This window comes from Onychostoma macrolepis, chromosome 06, assembly GCF_012432095.1.
Source record: "Onychostoma macrolepis isolate SWU-2019 chromosome 06, ASM1243209v1, whole genome shotgun sequence".
In the NCBI taxonomy this organism is placed as follows: Eukaryota; Metazoa; Chordata; class Actinopteri; order Cypriniformes; family Cyprinidae; genus Onychostoma; species Onychostoma macrolepis.
This window is the reverse complement of record NC_081160.1, coordinates 26,355,573-26,376,133: the sequence shown is the minus strand read 5'-3', so window position 1 is coordinate 26,376,133 and position 20,561 is coordinate 26,355,573. Positions and strand designations below refer to the sequence as shown.

Here is a 20,561-nt window from a genome sequence, read left to right as displayed (position 1 = left end):
TTTACCTGCAAGGCACCCCAGGAATGACTGCAGAACCAGTAGTTTCCATAGCAACTTCATCTTCACTTTGGTACGGTCAAAGTCAACTCACATCCAATCACAAAGGTATGGAGGCCTCTCTGTGGTTTCTCGTTCTTCACTCTGCAAGAAACACAAAAAATTAGGTGCTTAGTTTGATTCAAAGATCCTCCACTCTGGTAAAGTTCTAGTAATAGTTGACAGAGTTAAAATGCAGTGCTGCCATAATGTCTCAGTATTTAAATTCTGATTCAGTTCTTTTTAGCACCTGAAATAAACATATTGAATTTGCTTTTCATTATAAAATTATGTTCGCCACCTACACTGTAAAAAATATTTTTGGATTATTGGAGTACATTTACAAGAAGGTACTATTTCAGTTTTTCTACATCAGAATTTCAGGCTTAATTCAGTGTGTTACTTGCGTTTTCTTTTTAATTGTGAAATTTACTAGCAACGTCTGAGTGAAAACTGTTACAGCATTTGTTTTACAGTGTATTTAACTTCTGTAATGTGACATACCAATGCTATCTCACGACCAATTCGTACGTATTTTATGAGGTGGTTAATTCGTACGAATTCGCACAACCTCACTCAACTTTGTACGATTTGTCTAAACCCCAGTGATGGGTAGGTTTTGTTACGGTTTGCTATACTAATGGAGTCGCACGACAAGGAGTATAAACAAAACAGAGTCTTTTAATAAAACTCCAAAACAAGAAACAGAGACTATCCAGGAGCAAGGGGTAGCAAAACACATTGATCAAATAATAGCAGGCAAAGAAACAAGGATGGACACAGGCTTTAAATACAAAACGTAATCAAGGGGAAACAGAAACAGGTGAGGAGCTAATTAACTAATGAGGAGAACTAAGGAAACTGGGTCAACATGTGACAGGTTTAGGGGTGGGGTTAGGTGTAGGTCATTCTTACAAAACTCATAAAATACATACGATTTAGCAAAAAACTTATCAATTTGTACGAATTAACCACCTCATAAAATATGTACGTATTGCTGTGAGATCGGGCTGGACATACTGCCAACTTGAAGCTGGATAAACACAAAAGAAAAAAAAAAACATCAGGAGGTTGGGAATTGGATTGTGAAGAGTGTCTCTACATGTAGGACAATATATGATATATATATATGACATTGTTGAATAAAGTTGTTATTTTTGTTTTCTTTGCCCACAAAAAGTATTTTTGTAGCATTGTAAAATTACAGTTTAACCACTGATATCACATGGATTATTTTAATTCTACCTTTCTGGGCCTGGGAACATTTCAGTTGCATTGCTCTCTATGGAGGGTCAGAAAGCTCTCGGATTTCATAGAAAATATCTTAATTTTTTTTTCTGAAGAAGGTCTTACAGTTTTGGAATGACATGAGGGTGAGTAATTAATGACAGAATTTTTGGGTAACCTAGCCCTTTAATCTTGCATAAATCTATACAAATTCATCTCTTCTAGCTTGTAAAGCACCAAGTTCATTAAGTTTATTATAACGAGAATGTCTTATCTGGCAAAAATGCCATTAAGTTATGTGTCATTATGGGTCTTGATTCAATACTCTCTAATGTAAGTTGTGGAGCTTTTTCTATATCAGTCCCAGGTTAAATAACACTTTCTTTCACACTCAGTACAGTTGAATACATTTGTTGAATCTTCACATAGCAAATTTCGATATCTACTGTGTGCTTGGTGTGGTTGAGGGATGTTTGTAGTGAGAACGAGGAGAGGAAGCGTTGTTTTTTGGTTCTGTTTTTACTTCTCAGTTGGAGTCCCATAGGGATCACCATGGAATCGGGACCAAGCGCACATTGTGTCTAGGAAAGGAGTAATTCTCTATGTGTTTCAAGCCTTTGACAGTGCAAAGCACAAAAGCTGCTGGAAAGGGAGTGGAAATCAATGGAGTCTACTGTAAAGTCTCAGAATCCCGAAGCATGACTTGTGTCTTCTTTAAAATAGTCCTAATGTAGTGAAACAAATGATGATTTTAATGAAGAGACATCTTCAATGTGTTTGTATTGTATTCTAGGCAATCAGAGCACAACATATTTTATATTTTTATCTAAAGATTCATCATTTCTTTAAGTAAATATAACAAAAACAAGCAGAGATGATTGCATCCGAATATTTCACACCAAAATCAAAATGAGAAATATTTTTCCTAAAGAAAATTATGCATACTAAAGCCATTAAGATTTCTTGCACTGTAACAGTATGTGAAAATAAAATCATTAAAAAAAAAAACTACACACACACATAGGTAAGGCACAATTCTGTGTAAATCATTTACCAAAAAAAAAAAAAAGAGATTCAGTCAATGAGTATATGATTTTCTTCACATTACACTAATGATAATTTGGTGAGAATATGTTCCTTTATCAAAATGTCACACTGCATAAACTCTTAAGAGAGTAAGCTTTGTTTTGTTTATATTCTTTTTTTCTTTTGATTTTGTGGTGAAATATTCCCCAGACTTTACCTGATAAAGAAGCTTGGGTCCAAACCTTGGAGTGAGCAAAAACAAACTAAGAAATAAGTAAACTTCGCTACACTGGCAGCAATATAAACTTGAAAAATCAGAGCATAAAACACAGATCAATCTAATCTTTGAAGTGCATATGGATTCCACTGTGCTCCTCAATACCACTCTCAGATTCCTGTTCAGACCGGCTGTCTGGGAGGGTGAATTGAGGGGCGTTCGGTTCTGAACTACCGGCTGAGAAAGACAGATGTAAATGGGACACGGTGTGATTTATGCAGCATTCTACAGAGTGAGCAGAGCAATCGTGAGAGGGAACATGTCAAGAGTTGCCTTGAGAAAAAGCCAAGTTCTGCTTTACAAGGAGGAAGAGCAGGAATGAAAACGGCTTGAAAGCATAACTGCCACAGTGGACAAGTGTCGCAGTTTGCAGTTTATTAATTCAGCAGTGCCCAAATGAAAAAGATGCTAACACCTTTCCACTCAAATATCCGGAAGCATAATTTCCAAAGAGAATTCCAGATCGAAAATCACAAGTGTTGCTGAGATTGAATCCACTTTATTTCCTGAAAAGTAACGTCAACAACTTAAGCTAAAGATTTGTCGACGCAGATCATGTCTAATATCTTATCTGTATTTCAATCAGTCCAATCTCCAGGTCACCCTCCACCCCTCCTCCTCAACCCCAGCTCCACCTTAATCTGCTCTCATATACCAGCTCTCTTTTCTCTGTACCTGGTTTAGAGGGATATTTTCTTTCATCTGAAACCAGAGCGGCCAAGTACAGCCTACGCTTCAGACTCAAAATCTGCTGGATCTACATTGATGTGATGTGAGGATATGGGTTTTTTCTATATCAAGATCTGTCAATAGCAGATCCTCTATCACTACTGTGCCCTTTGGAAATGCCCTTTACCCCTGGAAGAAGACAAAGGATCGTTCTAACGGATAAAGGAGTAAAATTTACATTCTTGATATTTTTATTGTCATTTTAAAAGGAATGACACTACTAATATTCTGTCATCATTTACTCACCCACATGTTGTTCCAAACCTGTATGGCTCTCTTTCTTGGCATATCCTAGCTGTTTTTTGTTTTTTTGTTGTTGTTTTTTTTTTAATTTTGGCACAAAATAATGAATAAATAATAAATAAATAAAGAGGGACAAGAGATCTCAAGCTTCAAAATAGCAGAACTATAAAGTGATAAGAGGCACCATAAGTGATACCATAAAACTATAATTAAAAAAATAAACCATTAAATGTATATTATAATAATACTGAAGCACTAATTAAATTTGAAATCAGATTTTCAGTGAATAATGGATAAAAAGTTGGTTTATTTCTCTCATAAGACAGGCTAAAAATCATTAAAAATATGTCATGCACTACAAGTCAAAAGTTTGGAATAGTGATAGATTTTTTTTTTTTTTAACGTTTTTAAGAGAAGTTTTGCTGTAAAATATATGTAATGTGATGTGTGTTTCTGGCACAAGTTGTCATCTTGCTATTTTGATGTAATTTAGTATTTATCACAATTTAAAGAAACAGTTCAGCCTAAAATGAAATTTCTGTCATCATTTACTCACTTTCATTCTGTTTCTCCATAATTTCCATTGAACAAAAAGGAGATGCTGGGCAAAACATTCAATGATATTTTACAATGGAAGACTAAATGAGCACTAAATCAGCATATTAGAATGATTTCTGAAGGGTCATGAGACACTGAAGACTGTTGTAATGGCTGTTAACAATTCAGGTTTGCTGTCACAGGAATAAATTATATTTTTTAATATATTAAAACAGAAAACAGTTTGTTTAAATGTAACAATATTTCACAATATTACTGCTTTTACTGTGTTTTTAATCAATTAAATAAACACAGCCTTGGAAAGCATTAAAAACAAGCAATTTAAACAATTTGCTCAGAAAAAAATCCTCTTGAACATATTCCTTACGGCATGTCTCCATTAGCATACTGTTTCCAAGTACAGGTTAACGCTGTGATTGATTGGAAGCACAAATGTGAACGATCTGATGATACGCTTGCACTGAAACCCTCCAAATGCGAGCCATTTCTTTCTTTTTTTCAAGGGGTCAAGGGACAAAAACAGCATTTAGATGAGGACCATTGAGCTTGGCCATCACAGGCATGCTGATTCGACCACAAGCTTTAATTTGTAGCTGATACTCAGACATGACTGAGAAGGCCAACAAATGAGGTGGAGAATCCAGACCGCAGAACAAGCTACACAATTGATCCAGCAGCGGATGGGGTTAATGCGCTATTTCAAGACATGTGTTGATCAAATCTAGTGCACTCATGCCTCTCAACTTACAATGTGAATTGTTTTATTGTCTCTAATTTGTTCACAAATTAAATGCTTAATCTTTTAGTCAAGAACATCTCGCAACACATTCATAAATCCTTCCTGTAGTGACTTTCAAACAACATAAAGAAAATGACAACGTGATTTCGAGTTTGACATTGATTTACAGTATACAATTCAATAAATAAAGTTAATATTGAATAACTTACATAAAGACACAATATTCCCAGTCTCTTTTTGCACCGCTAATAAATATAGTTCCCAACAAAGCCTGTATAAAATCATTGCACATCTGTAAACAAAACACCTGAATGAATCAGCGTTTTTAAACGAACCGAGTGAATGATTCAAGGACCGACTAATATAGACATCATGTTTTGTTTCTTAAAAAAATCCTCACCAAAAACTCACAGCCTGTCTGGATAAGCAACTGATGTATATACAACAAAATATAGGTCATATGGTGCGATTTCAAGTTTTCCTTTCTCTTTGGAGTGTTACAAGCTGTTTGTGCATAGATAAGATCCCTGAAGTTGCAAAGACTAAAGTCTCAAAACCAAAGATATATTCTTTATAAAAGTTAAGACTCGACCACGCCCCCTTAAAACGGCTCATTCACATGTTTATGTCACGGTGTGGGGAGATTTGCAAAACACCGCCCAAATGCATATGCAAAGAAAGAAGGCAAAACTATTATTCTCGCTGTAGTATTGTTGCTGCTGCCGGCGCCATGTCCTGGAGACACTGTGTTTCGTTGTGAAAGCGAAAGTACTTTGTTTGGGCTTCCAAAAGAGGACACAACTAGAAATCAGTGGTTAAGTTGTATTTACAACACTGTTCTAGAACAGTTCAATCCAAATATTAGAGTGTGTGCAGCACATTTTACGGAGGACTATTTCTTGAACCTGGGAGTAGCCCGCCAGCTATGATCAAAGACTGTTTCTATAAAGTGGGGCAATTCCAACTTTGCAAGGACAGTCTGGTGCTTCTGACTCACAGCCTGTAAGTATGTTTTCATATTTAAAGAATTTGCCACTGACTATAAACGCGAGTTTTGAGCTGTGTAGAGTAGTGCTTGTTGTTTGTCGTTTCTCCGATCACAAATGCAGACATGGTAATGTTTACGTGGCGTGATGCAACGCGACACGTAAAAAGACAGTATAAGTCATTATAATCAGTAATTATGTCCCCACTGGATGCAGCAAATACCTCGTTTTTAATGGGTTTTATTGTTTTAGTCTCGTTGCGCCGGGACACGGCATCACAACACAGTAAGGGACGTAACATTTCCATCTCACGCTTGAGGTATTCGGCCAATTAGAGCACGCCTCGCTTCTCAGAACGATTTTTAGCAAAGTCATATGACCCCTTTAAGGCGGAATCTACTACATATGTCTTGTGTCACATAAACACATCACAATTTCAGAAGTTTGCCGACACAAGACTTCCACAAACTCAGTACTCAACTGTGCAAGTATTTTACTCATAATTACGACTAAAAATATATGTGAGCGAACTGTAAAATGTACTTTGGAGCGTACTTGTGAATAAAAAGGTTTTTATTCCTTTTTCTTAAGTCTTAAATATCTTAAAATTGTATAACAAACATCTAATACACTTAATACACAATTAATAAATACACTTCAAAATGCTATGATTTCATTAAATAAATATGATCGCTGCACTTTTCAAATTCAAAACGCAGTGCGGTTGCACGTTCTGCAGGCTTGTGGTTTCAGAGCAGTTTATAATCAATGAATACAGATCATTTTTATGCCAAATGATTGCATTTTATCGACTGTTGATGAATTATGATGTTTACTTGTTGTAATTGTAATTGGTTGAAAGAGTCCATATTTTATCTCCCTCATCTTTTTGGATGTGCAGCCAGCACAGAAGCACAAAAATTTCAAAACAAGAGTCCCAGTGTATTTCAGACTAGTTTATAATTAACAGTTCCACATTATGGATAAAATCCCACATTTTTTTTCTTGGTTAATATTGGATTTGGGTTATCAACCATTTAATTTATTGTTAACTCTTGTAGCTGATAACATTATTTCACATATATTATCCAAAGAATTACATGGATACACATTATATATGTTATACTTATAAATATCTCCTTGTATCCATTTATTAAGGAAAACACATTTGACACATTTTCGTGGCATCCCTAAAGTTTTCTAAATTATTCAACATAGGAGCACATGTGCTCCTTGGGGAAAAAAGCATCCTGAAATGCTGCTACGCTTTCCTTTAACTTTTAAAACTTGTTTGTTATTCTCACTGCGTTCATACAGACACGCATTCACTGATATATGACTAATGTAATTCATATATAGCTATCATCTATTGTCTAGTGGCGCCATGGAGTTCTATCTGCAAATCTATCTTGCAATCAATGTCCTTTGCGTGGGTGTTCAAAAACTGCCACGGTCAAAAACAGCTCAAAAATAAATTCATGTGGTATTTTGTTTTTTCTTTGAGCTGCCTCAGAGGGGGGTCGTGCATTTCCCTTTTGCTTTCTTTTTTTAAAATCTGTTTTCAAAGTGGCTATATGTTGCTTAAGTGACATGCCTCCATCTTTCATGCTTTTTTGGTCCAGAAAATCCCTCTCTCCAAACCAGAGAGGAGCCCAGGGTGCTGAAAGTCAGGCATGCATTGGTGCATCAATGACAAGCACTCAGAAATATGGGTGAGGGAACACATGGGCATAAAAAAAGAGTCACCGCTGCTCCACGGAGCTTCAGGCAATGGCTGATATAAAGAGAGTGGCTTAAAATGTCTTCTTATGGCTTGCAACGCAAAGCCACACAAAAGTCTTTCTGCTGCCTCTCTCTGAAGCTGAGCTCTTTGTGTTGGATGTAACCTTCATGGCTGAGCCACTCTGTCTTCGCCAATCTCATTACAATGTAGGGAGCCGAATAGGATTCACAGTCAAAGTTTCAGTGAGATCTGCCTGCTTTTTCACTTTCTCTTCACGGTCTCTGTCAGCTTGCCTTCCTTTCCTTAAATACTATATGGTAAAATACTATTTATACTCTCTAAATGTCATCATGAAGTCAAAACTGACCTTATTAGCTTTCATAATGAAGGTTCTTGCTCTTATCATGAACTGTTCATCGTTCCAATATTAATTAAACTGCTTTGGAGCTGCAGGAACATGACATAATGGCAATGCTGAATTGGACACTAGAAAACATCTACTTACTATAACTGAAATGAAATGTTAGTCATTGATCACAAAATAATTACACTGCTGCTTTTGTTTGGCTGTTAATAGTTACAGTTAAAGCATCTACATATGAATAGGGGCCACAGCCATGCTAACCAGTCAAACCTTGAACCCTTGGTCTTCATAATCTTTAAGCTTTAATAATCTCTTTTCCCCATCCACAACCTAAACTGGCTGCTGGCCCGCTGGCTCGAATTTTGCACATCGAAGAAGGAATATCAGCGAGGCCACAGCTGTGTTTAAAGCATAGCCTACTTGTAAAGCATTCAAGAAAACTCAAAATGGAGTTTACTGTCCTTTTTAATGTATTATATATATATATATATATATATATATATATACACACACACACACATATAATGCTATCAATTACACTATACTATTGTGCTATACTAAAACATTCTAATACAGGTTCATATAAATTAACATTATTAAACTTCATGCTGCACAGTGTTGATTTTTTAAAGCACTGTGGTAAACATGGCTATTTAAACAAGCATTTTTTTGTTTTTCATTTGTATAATTGTATTTTATTTTTTGTTGAATCTGCTTGACAACAGTTCAAATAATAGTTTCACTGATCAATACAAGAAGTTACCATCCACTTCAGAGAAATACATAAATATCGAGACACATCATTATCAAGGTTTCAACATCCTTGAAATATAATCAGTCAGGTATTACGCGTGCTGTGTACACACTGTGCGCAAATATTATTCTAATTTCAAAAATGGATGAGAATGGAGCCATGGTGTGTCAGCATGAAATCACAGCTGACCTTATATTTACTTTTTAAATGCACATTGCTGGTTTTATTGTGCATTATTCATCTGTGCATGTTCTTTTAAAGAAAATAAACGTCTATCCTCATAAACCTTTATCAAAATTTAATAACTTGCTTAGTTCTGCTTTTCAGCCATCTTATTTTTCAACGCACATGGCTCCATTTTGGTATGTAATACCCACATTTTCCTATCAAATAAATTCCTGACAAATAAATTTTGAATATATGAATATATCTTATTGAATACATGGAACAATGTTCAAAGTGGGGAAAAAATGGTTTAATTTGTAAACAGTCACAGTACAGAGGTAAAATGGGTTGTGAACAACATGTCATGGATATAAATGGGCACATTTTAATTTTGCAAGAATAAATTGGCAAGAACACCACAACTATAAAGTAAAGGAATGCCAGATTCATTAAAACAAGACGAAATACAGCACCAAAGTCATATTTTCGAAAGTTCTACAAGATTTATAAGCAGTAGCTGGGAGTGTGAAATTGCAGTCAGTGTGCCTTCAGCTTTACTACCAAACAAGATCTCACATCGACAGCTGACAAATGCCCAAGGCTGTGAGTTCTGGTGCACTGGACACTCTTTGCCATAGCAGTATCTTAGGCTGACAACAATAAATCCACAACTAATACGCTGCAAAGTCCACAGAACCCATGCCTAGCACCAGAGATCTGCAGAAATTAGCGATAAAAAATGAACGCACAGACTTAACGCGATGAGGTCACAGAATGAAACCTTGCCCTTTTAGTGAGGTCACAAAAATACAGTACCAACATCAATAGAGGGTTAAATGAGGGCCAAAATCAATTAGGTTTTCTATTAAGTCAGATTACTTAAAAAGCATTTGACCTGAAAGCACAAAAGCCCTGCTAACATTGTTATCACTACCTTTAGATGAATTTAAATGATACAAATATTTTGCAGCACGTCTCAGATTAATGATACTTCCATTTGCAAGTGCCTTGTTATGCTTTAATAATACATGGACCCATTTCAGATGCTTTCTTCAAATTTAAATGTACCAACACTTAATAATCTGCAGTACTCGACATCTCATTTAATGACTCATCTGCTTGTTACTGATTTATGTAAATGTCACCACGTCATAAATGCGCTTCATCTGATTTATATCTGTTACGGATATACTGAGTTCATTCTTTTCAATACTTTTTATTCCCAAAAATAATAAGATGTCTAAAAAAAGGAAGAGTGCTGAAATAGTTCTTTCTTTTTAATGTTACACCTCTAACCCTGCAACAGTGGCTTACTGATTCTACTCTGCTCAAATTGCAACTCGCTACCCCATAAAGGCCTTTGCTATGGTCCTGTATTACAGCCTGAGCCTTGAACAATAATGGCATCAACAACATAACACCGCCACCATTACATCACCATTATGGCAGGAACAATACAAATTCTTGTGCCTCTCCAACTATTTAGCACGGTGCCAATGATGAGCTGGATTAGCCAATGACTCGACAGAGCCACCCTTGTTTCTGGCTGATGTGTGCCAGCCAGACTGTGTAAACCAACAAAGGCCAAATTCATGTCATTTTTAGAATTAAACTGATTAAAAATCAAATTTTCCTGTGTACCATGAAAACATACTGTAACATTAAGAACCCAAAACTTCCTAGTCCAAAAAGTATGCTGAAACTAAGCTGCAAAAATGAGTGATGCCTATAAAATGATCAGAAACAGTGTTAGAAAGTTCAACTTTATCACCATTAATTCATTCAATTCATTATCACCTTTAATTCATTCATTCAGGCATTAGTTCCATCATTCGTTACGAATAATGGAACGAACGACTGAATGGGTGAATGACAGACAGAAAAATAGATAAATAGAGCAAATGATGGAACAAATGATTGAACAAGCAATAGATAGAATGATAGACCACAAGAACAATAGAACGAACGATAGAATGACAGATAGAATGATAGAATGATAGACAGACAGACAGACAGACAGACACACACACACACACACACACACACACATACATACAAATATTTCATATATATATATATATATATATATATATATATATATATATATATATAAGTGTATGCAGTGAATTAGACCTGATGTTTGTAGTGGACAATAACTAACATTCCGTCTGCAACATTAACACATGCTGTAGCCTGCTGTAACATTTAGACAGGAAGTGCTCATATTTGTGCTCATTTTGAAAAGGGCACTTGTTATATAAAGGCTACTTGGTCTTGATATGCACACTTGCTTTCTGCAGGATAGCGGCCTACATTTTGAAAGTATCACTCCATCATATTTCCCCTCAGAGACAATGCATTTTTTAAATGTCATTTTTGCACAGCTTGTCTAAATTGTGGGTTTTAGAAAACTCCAGCCCTGGATCCCACATTTCACAAAGAAATGCTCAGTAGCCTTCCATCAGCCTGTCAAATCAAGATCAGCCGCTGATTCATTATCACGGTCCAACCATAATTCACATCAAGGCGACTTATCTGACCAGATAAGATGAGATGACAGTCAATCCAACATGGTAATATAATTCAAAGCTTTTTTTTATAGCGAGCGAATCGCTTTGCTACTTCTCAGACCTGAGCCACTGGGAGATGATTATATTGTGAATTGCCTCAGGCCTTCAGGACATATTTTTGAGAGCTAAAAATTATGTATTTAGAGTAAAAGGCTCCACATTTCTATCACTGGTAAGACATGAGGGCCTGGATTTTGCTTCAGTGCAACAATTTGTCAGAAGTGCTCAGAAAATTGGAGTAATCTCTCATACCTGAGAAGTCATGTGAGGACACACAATGGCACGGGTATCATATAACCAAAGAAGACAGCGAGTTCTATGTAATTTATAGTAGTACTACCCTCCAAACGCATATGTCTGCCTTTCTTCAAGGTGAAAATGTGAAATATACATTGCAAGTGCTCACAATCAAATCATCAAACTAAGGATACACAATATATCTATATCAATAGTTACGGACCAATATTAATGGGGATTTTTTCATTTAATGTTTCACAGATTTATATTTATTGGCCAATATTGGCTAGAAAATGAATGAAATAAATCATAACATTTAATATGGTTACTGTACGTCACAGTACAAAATGACTTTCCAAAGAACCTAAACAGCAAAAATGGTTTGTTCTGAAAGTCTTGGATTTCTGATGTCAGCATTAAGATATGACTGCCTGCTGCTCTACATATCTTTCTCAAGCACTAATGTGTGTAAATTATTATTTTTTTATTGCTTGAAAAACCTCTGCTCATACTATAACTGTTTATGCCATGGTCTGTCTGAATACTCGATTCTGATTGGCTGGCACTGGCAGTTCGTTCCAAGTCAGTTTAATCACGTTCTATATTAATGCGCTTCCTATAAACATTGGTAACCATAGTAACATACAGTTACAGTTGAATAGTAATACAGACGAAAATAACCGTCATTTTTATCGTTCCGGTCAAATATTGCAGCACAAATATTGTTAACATCTTTAATATGTGAATGCTGGGAAATGACCATGGCATAAACGGGATAATTCGCAGAGGATAATGCGCGTCGGGCGGTTCTTCGCCTCCACGTCGTGCATTCAAATCGTTTAATGTACAGCTAGCCGTTGATTATCCCTTACATATCATATATGTTCTCAGTGGCTTTGAATGTGCTGCATCACACAGCATTTTCTCTTTCAGTGTGTATAGACAAATTACATTGTGCCTGGTTAGGACATGGTGTAATGGTCAGAGAGAGGGTGGAAAATTGTAATGAAAAATAAAATTATAGGACAATTATAGTGTTTTTGAGCACTGGAAAAGAAATATTAACATTATAAGTGGACCTAAGGGGGAAAAATACCCAATATGGCTCCTTAATGTTATGAAAATCTGTGTTACAACTTTAATAATTTTTATGTAAAAACCATGCACCAGCACAACCACTGCTTACTTGTGAGCAGTTTTCTTTTTTTTAAAACAGATTACATCATAACTTCTCTCAGAGGCACACATACTTTTGAGTTAACCAATTTATCATCTAACCAAACTTTAATCTCACTCAGTATGCTTTATTCCTCATGGACAGAAGCCTCACGTTTGCTTTCCAAAGCATAAAGTAGTAGAATGTTTTTAGCACCATCTGAACTCCCCAGAAGATTGTCTTAGATTTCTCATAAGCACTTCAAAACACACCCATGTGGTTTGGCAGCACTTTGCTGATTAAACAATTTGCCCGACATGGCCATCATTAAAGCACATCATATACGACATCTCTATCTGACGTCTTAAGTTTACTAGAGGGAAGAACTATCAGGGAGCATATTAAAGGTAAATAATAAAACCGGAATCACAGCACCAGTAGTTCCATAAATGCCTTATCATGTTATGCTCTGCTAATGAAACCCACAATTACCCATATTCCCAAAGGAATATGTTGCACCATGATTGCATAAGAAACAACAGACAATGGGTCTGTAACACATTTAGAAATGGCAGATATGGGATACAGTTCAGTGAATCTGAACTAATTCAGAACTACAGATTATTAGAGACAGATGTGCTGGTTATTAAACCACCCACAAAACCCATTTTCACTTTATTTTTATGTGCTAGATAAATATCGATGCACTAAACCAAAAAGTAATATGGTGTTGCCATGTTTCATATGACATACATAAAATATGTACACATCAACATTATATATACATATATATTATATAAACGCACAGCTCAAGCAGGCAGTCATGTCCATATCACTTCACCAAACAATTTCAGTAATTTCAAAGGTCCTTACAGCTTACAAGAGCAAAAGAACCAAAACCCACATTGACTCTGACAAAGCAAATAAATATAGTAAACAACAAGAAAAAAACGACTAATTATTTCCACGTTTTTTCCACAAAATTCCTTTTTATGTATGGAAAGCACATATTCTCTTCTTCCCACTCTCTCTCCCTTATAAACGCACACACATACAGTACAGACACACACTCTCACAGAAGCTTGTTGTCAGTGCTCACAATTTTTATCAGTAAAATAGTTTAGCAAACTACATGACATTTCTCACAAGCGAGGCAGTAACGGCGCTGTTCTTGAAGAAGATAAACTTACAGTTTTGCTATTAGTAGAGATGCTGCTTCCGAACACTGTTGAGGGACACACTTAAATCTCTCTCTAATAACTTCATTAATAACTGTATTAGTTTGCTATCAATGGCTTAAATCTCCGTTACTAGGTCTAAAATTACGTTTCATTATTAGCAATGGATGCGTGGGATGAGATGCGCGATAATGCGGAAATTAATCCTACACACAAAAGCGTTTTAAGGACAAAAAAACCTGGAGAATATAAAATATAAAATATAACATAGTATAAGTGGAATAATTGACTCCGGTCCATTGAATTATTAGAAAATAATAATCACCTCAGGTGTGCAATTTTCTAATAATTCAACACCCCGTCATTAATTATTCCTTCCTTACTATATATTAATCTTTGGTAAACACATTAAGTAATCATTCAGTATCACAGTATATATTAAAAGTATCATGATATTACCATTGCTTCTCCATGGTACTGCCATTGTTAAAACTAGTGTGATACAGAAAAAAAAAAGCATTTATAAGATTTTTTAGGCCGTTAATCCAAAAAGAAAAAAAACCCCACATCATTTTAATGTGCCTGTAACCCTGAAATCTGAAAATAAAAGCAGCTCACAAGTCCATTCACATAACTGGACATTAAGGCATAATAAAAAGGCACAATGGCGGTGTTATTAAAATGAATGATGGCACTGTTTGTGGCTGGTCTACTTGCAATCATGTATGAGGATCATTACATGAAGCTGAGGATCTTAAAAATACAGCTTGGAGACATTAAGTGGTAGTGATAACAGCAGAATAAAAGAAGAGGACTGCTTTAATGGGAACTTTTTTCAACACGCTGAATACTGAATGCACCCTCACTCAATACTTTGCATATTTGCCCAAACAATAGCTTTAGTCCCATTAAACAAGCATAACAAACCTACTCCAAAGATTTGATTTTACAGCAATTCCTTTAGACGGGAAGCTTGGAAGTGGAAAAAAAAAGAAAACAGTACTACACTGACGCCCCTCCACTACCCTTAACCTTACATTTTCACCTGTCTTCAAAAATCACTCAGTTTCTTCAAGGCAATTTCTCACAAAACACACTTTTTGAGGGTTTCCCTTAACTCCATTTGATCCCAGTAACAACACAGCTTTACCTTGCTCATCTACGGTCCTGAACCCTTAAAAAAGTGTTTCCGCTTATTTTTTTTTAAAAGTGCAATTGTGTGAAAGAGTCTTCTGCACTATTACACACCACTGTCAGCTTTCCTGAACATCGAGCCAATATGGAATAAAACATGAGGTGTTAAAACAAAAGCAAAACTTCATTTTTCTCAGTAGCGTTTATGTCTTCAGTTTAGCCTTTTAGCCATCAGTGCTAAACACCATGAAAGCTATTAATAAACCATCGGAACCAGTGCTTTGTGAGCAAGTGCATTCAATACACCCTTTTCACACACTCTCGAGAGGTATCTGAGAAATAATAATTTCTAGCACCAGAGGGATTGTTTTTCCTAATTGACAGCCATCTTAGATCCATTAGTACGCTGCTGTCAGTATACCCGGCTTTGATCCGTGATGTCAGCTGGATCAATTTCAATGCTTGGCAAATATGCAAATAATTCCATAGCAGAGATGTGTCAAAGGCACTCAGCATATGCTTGCGCTAAGACACTGGCTGTCTCTCGATAAAAAGAAAGAAGGGGGTGGAAGAGAGCGAGAGCGAAAAAAAAGAAACCGACTTTGAGAATCCACAACGGCTAGATGGGGAGGGGGAAAAAAATTCATCTTAATATGACACAAGAGGCTTACAAGTCTCAGCATGCGCACGGGCGAAAGAAGTATCAGGGGCCCACAGCCTCTCTGTGCATAATAATGTTTTGAAAAATCGCACGCCGCTGTTTGCTTTTAAAAACCTACAGAGTGCAGCGCCAAAAGGAGAGTCTCTTACTGGAGGCGCAAGGCGGGTGACAGAGAGCATTTGTCTTTATTTGCCGGGCTTCACCCTGGTTTACCGCGCAGTCCGCTGGGAGACGAGAGCCCCTAGATTAGACGCTAACGGACTTCTCAGGACACTGTCCAAAATGCTATTTTGCCTGGCGTGAGAGTGGCCAGCTGTGCCTAGCCCACATGTAAATGACTGCTTTGTTGCTTTTTAACTCAGGCTGCCCACTACATTCGCTCTATGTTAACGTAAAACCTAGGAGGATACAGTAACAACAGGAGAGTCCCGAGGGGCTCTACATTTCCCTGAAGGAAGCAACATGGTGTAAATCTCCTAGCAAAGACAATGAGTATTCAAAATACTAGATCAATCAAAACACTTAAAGGGACAGTGCACATCATTTACTCAGTCATGCACTGAAGAAAATTGGTTGCATAAACAATTTTCACTCAAAAATTGCTAGTAAATTTCAGAAAAAGCAAGTAACACACTAAAAAAAAATTAAAATGCTTAAGTAGAAAAACTTACTCAAATAATCTGTTTTATTAACTTTGAAAATAATTTTGACAGTGTGTTGTTACAAACCTGATGGATAAACACAAAAGGAGATATCTTGAAGAAAGTGTAAAAACAGACAACTGACTTTCAAAATCTTTTGTGTTTCACAGAACGAAAACATCAGGTTTGGAATAACCAAAAAAAAAAAAAGTGATTAAATGAAATAATATTAATTTCTGGTTGACCTGCTGTATAATTAACAAACACCCTGGCTTGTGATTATTATGGTACCCATCTCAGATCCGCATGCTTCCTGTAAAAGCTGAATATTTTTATTATTAAAAAAGGGTTTCACAAGTTTCAACAGAGTGATCACAATCCCTGCTAACACTTCTACGCACAAAAGTTACAATTAATGTCACCATATTTTACTTATTAGTCGCTTTCACATGTCTGTTGCCAATGAAGTGAAAATGAAGTGTAATATGAAAACGACCTGTAAAACTCTTCAGCCCTGATCCGCATGCACATACTGCACCACTCATATAACTAACTTTTCTCAGCAACGAGAAGGAAAGTATGTGTTATATAGAAGTGGCCTTCCTGACAGATTTTCTCAGTGCTTCCACCAGCAGACACCATCCATTGAAATTTTTATGAAATGCATCCACCCCAGAATCTTTTTAATGTCACTTGCACTACATCACTTCTGACAGGCAACCATGCTTACCGTAAGAACACACTCACTCTCATACTTTCGTCTTGATAACGCCGGTAACTATTTGTGACCATGTAGTATATCAAAAGGCCATCCAAAACGGCTTCAGTTCTCCGCCTAATGCCAAAACATTATTATCCAAAACAATATTTATGCAACATATTCTCCCATCAGCAGTGTTTTGACATTAGATGTTAGCCTGATTTATACAAATCTCATTTGCATGCACACATGCAATCACACTGAATTTGTCTCTAATGTATTGCGACATGAACATAAACCAGGTTGCTTTGAAAGAAAAGCCTGCACTGTGAGCGAAAGATAATCATACAACATGTCCTGCATTGTTATAACCTGACCGGTGATTAACATTAAATATGATCCATATAAAACCTCATCTGCTTGGCCACCAGACGAGATGAGATTGTACTCAACGCAGGGAGCTGCAGTCTGGGATGCTGAGCGACAGATGCTAGATAAGTCTATCCAACCACATATACAAATGAGGTCTATAACTTCGGTTTTATTTAGATCGCTCATCTTTGCCTACAGAACCAAGAATATTGTGAGCCATGTAGAGGCTGAATCAATAAATAAATCAAACAAGGAGCAAAATATAAGACAGCTATGACTTTTAACATGTGATGCAGAAAGTAAATCCTTCAAGGGAAATAAAAAAATAAATTCTGAGTGGTTTATGGAGTTTGTGGACAGCAATAATCAGTAAATCCGGCCAGATTAAGCGATGGAGGGACAGTGAGAGCGGATTAATAAACATCTGCGGAGGCACTAGTCTCCAACATGACGCTCTCTAACCGAATCAAACCCAGAGCATATCAGATTATTAAGCCCAGCGCAACATGTCTCGAAGCATCGGTAATGCACACCCGTCCTGACGTTAATGCGCTCTGTACACAACCCAACACCAGCTGTTTCAGTAAGTAAGATCAATTTGAGCAAGCTTTGAAAAGTCAACAGTGATGATGACTTTCACAGCAAACATCAAGATGCTTGTCACTTTCACTTGATTAAAAGCGACAAACAAATATTTACTTTTTGAAATAAATGACTAGCCTTAGTATATGTAGAAAATATAATGAACAACATGATGAACATACACACATACATACTGTATAACAATAGATATACTGTATATGTTCATATATATGCTGTACATGTTCATCATCAACAAAAAAATACAAGTGAAAAGTCACGTGATATGAGGCAGTGCCTCCACGTGATTGGCTGATCGCACCGTCAGCTGCATAATGTTATCGTAACAGGTGCACAAACCGGCCCAAATGTGTCAAACTAGAGAAAATGGGCAGACTCGTTACAGAGTAAACAACTCACCCACTCACATATCATTTCTGTCATGAACTTGAAATGACTTGAAATGCAAAATGATCTGTGAGTGATACAGTTTTTAGCGAATAATCTAAAGGTACACTCCTGTGCCTGCCTCCATCATGACACCTGCAGTGCTCATGAGGATTTGATGAATAATGATCCCGAAGAAGGTCACTTTTAGCGACAATAGCCAACAAACAACTGTCTGAATTCATAAAAACATACAAAGTATTCTTGCTAGCTACTGCACTAAAATTACTTTTGAAGCAATGCAAAACTTAAAAAAAAAAATGTTATGAGATTTGGTTTCATGCATGTAATCACAGCTTAAAAAAAATAAAGACAAAAAAAAGAATAAACATAAATAATTATAGAACATTATAGAATGCTGTAATATTTATTTATTTACTGTTATTACATACTTTACAGTATTGTAAGGTAAACTATTTTCCATATACCAAATGTGCCCAGTAAACATAACACTGGAACAATATTGGAGCACAATTGCACACACATACACATTTACTAGTGATAATTAACAATCAGTTTACAATTCTACTGATACTGTTCTATTGCTGCTACTAGTACTAGTCATTCCAATTAATCATTTAGTTCACTACTGTATATTTTGCCTTTCCAACTAGAAATATGTAGCCTATATAGATATGCTATTACTACTACTAGGACTACTACTCACAATTATAATGCTAAATAATAATTAATTGATCTTCTGTGGTTTGCTCGACTATCGCGTGCGTAGAAATGTCTTGTAATAAATGGAGAGACGTCTAAGCAGTCGTCAAAGTGAGCATGTGTCCCTTCTCGAAGTAAATGCCTAAGAAAATACGTGAATACTGACCAAAAACACAAGACGAAACGTGCAACGGCATACTCACTCTCCGCATATGTTTAAAGTGCAGATAGAGCAGCAATATAAACGCGAGTTCAGCGTGACTGAGCGATGCACAGCTGATAACTAAAGACGCACTTACTGTGATACATCGAGTCTCGTCCCTTCCTCAGAGTGATGCGGGCTCTCTGCGAGACGCTCACTGAACCGAGCATCCGAATAACACGGAGCGGATCTCCAAAAAGTGCCGCTTAATGGCAGAAGATGTGAGCGCCAGCGCTTAGCTGGAGATATCGCGCTATCCACACACGGTCCCCGCTGATTCCTGCATTAGATCAACATGAGCCCGCGCTGCTCGTGTGGCACGGGGTGGGCACCTCCCACATACTGTGCTGGAGGGCTCCCAAAGAGTCACACAAATCACATCATCTTTGTGTCACGAAGGGCTGAGGCTTTGACATTAGGGATACGAGGACACAGCTGATATGGCAGAAACGTAAACTTGCAGTAAAATGTGCCCATTTATTATTCATTTGGCTTTCAAGAGGGCGGGATGCTTTGGGTGTACTGCAAAGATTAAAAATATGCCCTGTAAATATGTCAGTAATAAAAAAAAAAAATAAAAAAAAAATAAAAAACTGTTTCATAACAGATATTGTAAATATATTTAACATAGCCTATATATAAATATACATAGGCTACCATATATGTAATTTTACTGAAAAAAATAAAAATAAAAAATTTAAAAAACACTATATGATCTAAGGAGAAAACGTGTAGCTTATTATGCATGTTCAGTAAGGCAATATGTATACTTGTAGGGTAAAATATTAAAATTACGTTGTAAAAATAATTGGGCGAATTGGCATTCTCTGAATTCCTTGTGCCATCCATTTGTCTGGATGTTAAAAACTTACTATAACAAAAATGGTAGATTAACAAAATATTACAGTGGACTGCTGGTACTTGATTTTCTACACAATCTGATGTTAAATATGAATGTTGATTCTGCTTAATAAATATTACTTCTTTTAGATATTACCACATTTGTTGTCACTAATTCATAATAACAATGTTCATAATAACAAAACAAATTCAAAAAAGGCATTTTTAAAGGTCAGTTAAGCAGCTGCCCAGCTAATATGTTCTAAGAATGTTCTGCATAATTTGCCCTTAAATTATAAAAATGTTATTTTGGAATGTTCAATTAATCCAAATGTCTAGTTTTTAAACGTTTTT

The 20,561-nt window shown here is 36.3% G+C and overlaps 1 protein-coding gene across 5 annotated transcripts in view; it reads right to left on the bottom strand.

The window, feature by feature from the left end:
- cntn4 (contactin 4) overlaps window positions 1-19,679 on the bottom strand; it is a 151,823-nt gene extending 132,144 nt beyond the window's left edge. The window contains exons 1-2 of one of the 5 annotated variants that reach the window (XM_058779014.1): window positions 19,465-19,679; window positions 6-141 (exon numbers count right to left, since the gene is read on the bottom strand). In XM_058779014.1, coding sequence (XP_058634997.1) covers window positions 6-60 — 55 coding nt within the window. In that variant the 5' untranslated portion in view covers window positions 61-141; window positions 19,465-19,679. Of the gene's footprint in view, window positions 1-5; window positions 142-341; window positions 454-540; window positions 667-19,169; window positions 19,239-19,464 lie in introns of those variants that run through there. The other 4 variants (XM_058779009.1, XM_058779011.1, XM_058779010.1 and 1 more) reach the window with 4 other exon arrangements.
- Window positions 19,680-20,561: the final 882 nt, after the last annotated feature.